Source organism: Ovis canadensis, chromosome 8 (assembly GCF_042477335.2).
Source record: "Ovis canadensis isolate MfBH-ARS-UI-01 breed Bighorn chromosome 8, ARS-UI_OviCan_v2, whole genome shotgun sequence".
Taxonomy (NCBI): Eukaryota; Metazoa; Chordata; class Mammalia; order Artiodactyla; family Bovidae; genus Ovis; species Ovis canadensis.
The window spans coordinates 42,734,035-42,741,385 of NC_091252.1; the positions used below are offsets into that span (position 1 = coordinate 42,734,035).

General features: G+C 43.5%; 1 protein-coding gene across 1 annotated transcript in view; it reads left to right on the forward strand.

Annotated features, from left to right (window-relative positions):
- The window catches only part of PREP (prolyl endopeptidase), a 143,953-nt gene extending 137,304 nt beyond the window's left edge, over positions 1-6,649 (forward strand). Inside the window, exons 14-15 of the mRNA XM_069598252.1 lie at positions 2,140-2,296; positions 5,903-6,649. Coding sequence (XP_069454353.1) covers positions 2,140-2,296; positions 5,903-6,197 — 452 coding nt within the window. The 3' untranslated portion in view covers positions 6,198-6,649. The remainder of the gene's footprint in view (positions 1-2,139; positions 2,297-5,902) is intronic.
- Positions 6,650-7,351: the final 702 nt, after the last annotated feature.

The window sequence follows — 7,351 nt, forward strand, 5'->3', positions numbered from 1 at the left end:
TTAGTAGTGGGAGAATTGTGCTGTAATTTACTGGTTCATCCAATAAGTCCATTTTTGGAGTTGTATTTTCAGGAATTGGTTTATGCCTTTTAATAAACCAGGTCCTTTATGGGACCTTCAGAGATGGAGTTTGTCCATCAAGATGCTAAAGTGCTTCTTTAAAGAACATCTTCCTGCCCCTCCCACCTCTGAGCGGGGAGGAGATCTGCAGGGGTGGGACTCAGAAATCGGTATTGTGAATAAGCACTGACGTCTACACTGCAGTGGGAACTTTCTTGCCAGAGGCAGGAAAAGTTCACATCTCTCGACTAACTCCTAGTCATGCCAGCTTCGACGTTACTTCCTCCCAAAGCCTCCCCAACTTCATTATGCTGGCCTACACCCTTCCTCCATAGTACCCGCACTTTCTCAACAGAAGTGAATGCCACACTGTAACTGCCCATTCACTTCTTTCATCTTTCCCACTAAATTATTCACTGACATCCCCAGGCGCCTTGCCTAGTGCAAGGCACATGGCAGATTTTCAATAAACATTTATTGAATTATCAAAAAAATAAAATTTTAAGTATACAAAGAAGAGCATTTTTAAAACAAGACAAGAAAATACGTCAGTATCTGATAGAGCTCTGAATTGGGTCTTAGGCTCTGTTCTGCTTTGAGCTATACCTATATCAACTGTTGCTGTTTACAACACTTCTGATGCCAAATGCAGGAAGGGGTGGGAGGGTGGGTCCCACACCAACCATTACTCCCAACTCTCCAGACACCAACTGGGTGTCGCAGAATTCAGTTCCATTCTGACACTACCCAGAGTTAGCACAGAGCCAAAGGACAGTCCCCACTGCAGACACCAATCACAAGTCCTGGACTTCTCATGTTTCTGATTGATGGCTATAAACCGGGGTTTCCCAGGTCCCCCTCCTCAAGTTCAATAATTTGATAGAACTCAGGAACATTCTTAGGGCTCCCCTGATAGCTCAGGTAGCAAAGAATCTGCCTGCAATGCAGGAGATCCCAGTTCGATTCCTGGGTCAGGAAGATCCAGTGGAGAAGGGATAGGCTACCCACTCCAGTTTTCTTGGGCTTCCCTTGTGGCTTAGCTGGTAAAGAATCTGCCCTCAATGCAGGAGACCTGCGTTCGATCCCTGGGTTAGGAACATCCCTTGGAGAAGGGAAAGGCTACCCACTCCAGTATTCTAGCCTGGAGAACTCTATGGACTGTATAGTCCATGGGGTCGCAAAGAGATGGACACAACTAAGCGACTCTCAGGAACACTCTTACATTTACCAGTTTGTTATAAAGGATAAAATTTGGGAACATTTCAGAGGAGATGTATAGCTGGGGCAGGTGCGTGCCAAGCCTGCAGGCCCTGTTAGTGCACCACAGTCCCAGCACCTCCATGTGTTCGCCAACCCAGGAGCTCTCCAAACTCCATTGGTTTTTATGAAGGTTCTGTTACACAGGCTGGATTGATTAAATCAGTAGCCATGAGTCACTATCTCCAGCCCCACTGCTCTCCCCAGACGTCAGAGGTGGGACCAGAAGATCCAGTCCTCCTATCACAAGGTCGGTCCCTTGGTCCACCGGCCCCCATTCTGAAGCTGTCTAGGGACCCAGCAAGAGCCACCTCATTAGCATGAGCTCAGATATGGTTGAGAGGCGTTAGTTATGAATTATGAAAAATACTCCTCTCACCTTGTCACTCAGGAAACTCTCCAGGGTTTTAGGAGATCTGTTCTAGGAACCAGGGACAAAGATTAAATAGGTATTTCTTATTCTGTCACAATATCTCAGGCTCGTTTTGAGATCCTGCGTAAGTTTGTTAATATCCTGCATCACCTGTGAACGCAGCTAGGGATGGGAGCAGCACAGATTTTACAGAAAGTTCAAGAGATTTTCGTGAAGAGTTACGTGTCTACTACTGATGAAAATATTCCACCTCTCGGATATATACTAGAAGCGGGGGAAACCTTATAGACTCTTGGGCAAGTGATTTCTGATAGTTTCTTCCTGTGCTTACGGACAAAAAAGACCATCAGGATTCAGAAAACATTTACGTGTTGTTTTGTTCTCTTTTGGTTTTGTTTATGACAGATATTTAATGATGGACGACCTCCTTTTTCTATCTTGATTTTTAGCTACCTGTGCCAATCAGCGTCCTGACCTCTTTGGTTGTGTTATTGCCCAAGTTGGAGTAATGGACATGTTGAAGTTCCATAAATATACCATTGGTCACGCCTGGACGACTGATTATGGGTGCTCAGACAACAAACAACATTTTGAATGGCTTATCAAGTAAGGTTTTGATTCATATTGATGTATTTGTGTTGCTAACGATTTGATGTCAGAATACTGAACATAGTCAAAAGGGTATGTTTGACTGTCCTCTTCAGTATCTCATGTTTACATGTAATTCACTGCAAAAGCAGGATACGTGGTGGGGATACTTATCTGTCTTCCTAGTTCTGATCTGGTCTTGAACAAAAATAACAAAGATGTGATGGCAGAACTCTAAAGATAGTCCTCCAGGATCCCTGTCCCCCTAGTTCTTCAGTGGTTGACTGATCTGTGGACTGCTCCACAGGCACTTTGCAAATTAAATGAAGATTACTAGTCAGCTGACCAGAATGGAAACATTGTCCTGGATTATCAAGAGGGCCTAATCTAATGACAGACCCTTAAAGGCAGGGCACTGTCTCTGGCGAGAAGAGTCAGGGATGCAGCAAAAAGGATGAGAGAAACTGGAAGCAGGAGGAGACCTAGACCCACCATTGCTGCCTTTGAAAATGGAGGAAGGGGGCCTTTACAGACTGATATCAACCCTAATCAATAGCTGGCAAAGAAATGAGGACCTCAGTCCTACAGCCTTGTGGAGCTGAATTCTGCCAACTGAAATGAGTCCAGAAGTAGATTTTCCCCTAGAACTTTTTAATAAGTGCCCAGCTAGCCAACAACTTGATTCAACCTTGAGACAGCCAGAGAACCCCGTCAAACCAACTCAGACTTCTGACTTACTATGAAATAAGAAATCTGTGCGTTTTTTGTTGATCCAGCAATTAAAAACTAATTTTAAAAAAGGTATCATTATAACATAAATATATATAGGATTCTTTTTCTCAATTAAAAAATAAGGAAATAGGACTATATGCAAGTACTGCTGCTGCTGCTGCTGCTAAGTCGCTTCAGTCGTGTCCGACTCTGTGTGACCCCATGGACAGCAGCCCACCAGGCTCCCCCGACCCTGGGATTCTCCAGACAAGAACACTGGAGGGGGTTGCCATTTCCTTCTCCAAAGCATGAAAGTGAAAAGTGAAGTGAAGTCGCTCAGTCGTGCCCAACTCTTAGCGACCCCATGGACTGCAGCCTACCAGGCGCCTCCGTCCATGGGATTTTCCAGGCAAGAGTCCCATAGTGGGGTGCCATTGCCTTCTCCACATGCAAGGACAGTTCAACTTATTTTGTGCTTTCAGTATAACCACTTATATTTGAAACTTTGTTGTTGCTTAGTTGCTAAATTGTGTCCAACTCTTTTGCAACCCCATGGACCGTAGCCCTCCAGGATCCTCTATCCATGGGATTTCCCAGGCAAGAATACTAGAGTGGGTTGCCATTTCCTTCTCCAGGGACTTTCCCTGACCCAGGGTTGGAACCCACATCTCCTGCATGGGTAAGTGGATTCTTTTCCCAGAAGCCAGAGCCACCCAGAAGCCCATATTTGAAACTACTGCATTATTGAAATATTTATATCCCTCAACCACTTTGGTGATAACAGCGAGAAAATAGCAAACATCTAGATTCTCAAGACTGTAAGCTGCATTCTTCTTTGGCTCTTGGTTCTCTCTACTTCCCCCAGCAGGGATCTGGGGGGTTTTACCAGCAGTATTAAGGAATTGCCCTTGGAATAGCATCAGGAGCCTGTGTCCCCTGTCCCAGTCTTCTCAGTCAACTATAGATTTTGATACAATAACTTCAGTTTCTCAAGTCAGGTGTTTTTTCCTTCATTTGATGTGCTTTCTATGGCTAGTTCTCCACTTAGATATTTGGCTAAAATGACTTGGATTTTTTTTTAATTTAATACTTTCAAACTGCTATATTCTGTTCTGTAGGAGGGGGAAAAGTTTAACTTTAAAAATATACAAGTAACCCCACTGACACATCCTGGTGAAAGCTGAATATCTGAAGGAGTCATAGTTCAAATTAACAGAGAAAACAGGCACTTAGGGAGTGAGGTCCCATTTATACTCAGTTGAAAAGACTGAATTAATTGTATGTTGAAGGCAACAAAATAGTCACTGGAACCCAATACTCCTAAAATTAATTTGAAAGCAATAAAAGAGAGTCCTTAATATTTTTTTCTGTCAAGACATCAGTGATACCCCTATTTCAGACCTTAATTTTTCCAGCCTAGCACTCACAGGGCTACATGTCCTCTCATCTGCTCCCACGTGAGCAGAGAACTGAATCCACTACACTGGAGGGGATCCTCCCTGAAAAAAGATCTAGATTTCGAAGTTTGTGAATGGCTGGGATTAAATAAAGCCTAACAGACTTATTTTTTTCCCTACAGAACTTCTCAGAATCTTTAATACATAAATGTGGTATTTGAATCTTGAGGTAGGGAGAGGTATTAGTCATAAAAAGAATTTCCAAGCTTGTTTTCCCACAGAACTAATCCTTATCCGGAGGACCAGGGTTGATCCAAAAATCCTCTGAAGTGAGATCAGAAAACAGATCCATTGTCACTCCCATCTTAACCTATTAGGAGACTAAACCCTAGAAGGTTTTAGTCTTGACTTGGTTAACTGAGCAGAAATTTTACTATTTTTGCCTATTCACTCTACAAAATAAAACTCTACTAAAATAGTTCATTCATTAATACTGAACACTCTGAGAAATAAGACAGCTGTATTGACTAAAAAGTAAAGAAGAAATACTCAAGAGATTTCTTTCACTTTACTTAATTAGCATGAAGCATTTAATCTGACTGTACTTAGTTTTTAAAAACCTTTTGTTAACTGCAAATTTATCTTATGCTTCAGAAGGTTCCTCCTACACTAACTTTCTCACCATTGGCCAAAGTCAGTTTCTGCTGGACTGGGAGCCAGCAGGTCAGCAGACCAGCTCAGGTTCCCTGGTTTTCAGACAGAAACTAGGCCCGGGGGGGACCTGTGTTCTTCCTAAGTCTATCAAGCTGAGATCAGAATAAAGATTTTATACATACCAAACAGACAAAAAGCTGCCAGACACTGTGGACTTCAAATTCTTCAACAAAAGAAAGGCTTGCACTTATTATATCCATAGTCAGTGATTTAAAAGAATAATCAGCAAGATGGAAGTCAGGAACTAAGAGATACAAACTACTGTGTATAAAATGAAGAAGCTGCAAGGACGTGCTGTACGGCACAGGGAATAAAGCCATTATTTTATAATTTTAATTGGAGTATAATCTCTAAGAATATATTGAATTACCTGAAACTAATATTGTAAATCAACTATACTTCAATTTAGAATGTTTTCTCATAATAAACAAAGGGACAACCAGTCCACTTTGTTGCAGCGAAAAATTCAGCCTGAAGAATATGAAAATATTCACCTCAAGACAGTCAGTGAGCATGTAGTTTGGGTTGTTCCAGAAGCCCTGTGAGTTTCTCTCTTACACAGTCTCCCAAAGTGGGGACCAAATAAATGACAGGGCTCCCCAGCCTCCAATAGCCCTGGCCAGTCACGGCCCACCATAATGTCTGCAGCGGTCACCCGGTCACACAGGGAGCAGCTGGCCACAGTCCTCACTGCTGATGAACGACACAGGCATCTGTGCCCACCAGTCCCGTGATTAACCTAGGGGACACGCACAGCTCTCCTTTCGATACCTGGCCTCATGGAAGTGCCCTTGCCTTTCAGATACTCTCCCCTGCACAACGTGAAGCTGCCAGAGGCAGACGACATCCAGTACCCGTCCATGCTTCTCCTCACCGCAGACCACGATGACCGCGTGGTCCCGCTTCACTCCCTCAAGTTCATCGCCACCCTTCAGCACCTCGTGGGCCGCAGCCGGAAGCAGAACAACCCCCTGCTTATCCATGTGGACACCAAGGCGGGCCATGGGGCCGGGAAGCCCACAGCCAAAGTGATAGAAGAAGTCTCAGACATGTTTGCGTTCATAGCACGCTGCCTGAACATCGACTGGATTCAGTAAATGGCATCTCTTTCTTCCTCCTCCGCCGCAGAAAACCTCAAGGGCTCTCATACCATTAAACCGAGAAACCACTGGGCGCAGTGCCTCCCCACATAAACACTATTCCTGCACTCATGGGCCGCAGTTGGCCAGAACTGCTGCAGGAATTTTATCTTTTCTAGGCTTCTCCTTTTTAGCAGGCCCTTGGCGTTTCTTTCTCCACCCTGTGCAGGCACATGTTTTAAAAGGGGGGGAAGAAAAAGGCATGTTTGGATACATAGCTAATGGCAGCCAACACTTTGTGAACATTAGATTGCTGACCTCAGAGTCGTAGTCGGGCATACTTCATATAGAGCACCTCAGTGAAATTTGCTTCTATAACCATAACCAGTATACCTTTAAATAAGTGTGAGCATTGTTCTCATGAAGAAAGACTTCTTTCCAACAATAATAAATGTTATTTAAGAATGGGAGGTTTCTCTCTGGTTCCTTTGTATTGAGTGGTAACCCCAGAGCTGCCACCATTCTGCATGCATCGTGTCACTTCTCTGTGGGAATTAGCAGTAAAGTCAGACTGTCAGCCCTGCACCGAGGCTGAGTGCATCCACCCAGCTCCCCGTTTGTGCGGAGGAGCCTGTAAGAGGCAGCTCGCTGGCTCATGTGTTAACCCCTCAGACAGCTGATCCAGGCTCATCTGGTTTGGATGCCCCCTAAAAATCAGTGGACCTAGGATTTTTCACCTACTTGTCTGTCAGTTTGGTGACAAAGTATTCCTGGAAATCATAGTACGGAGGTTCATAAAACAAAGAGACCACATGAGTGAATGGTCCAAACATATGTTACAATCAGAAATTTCTTATCGCCATAGACCACTTCCTGGAAATAAAACCAGTAATACTGTTTTAAAAGTTTTGGTGTCTCCCCAACCTTAAATCTTCAAGAGAAACATAGACCATTCCTCACACTTGTCCACATAAGGCATTTTTTGGAATATTTCATGGAATACCATTCCTTTGGGTATCGTTTTGGGAAGCAGTAATCTAATTTATGGGAAAAAAAAGAAACAGCTTCTTTGTCTTGCTTCATCAAATATCGCAAAGGTTAATCACTATTTTGTATAAAATACCCTTTAAAAATTAGCTTAAAAGATTACTTGATTGATAGCTTGTTTTTTT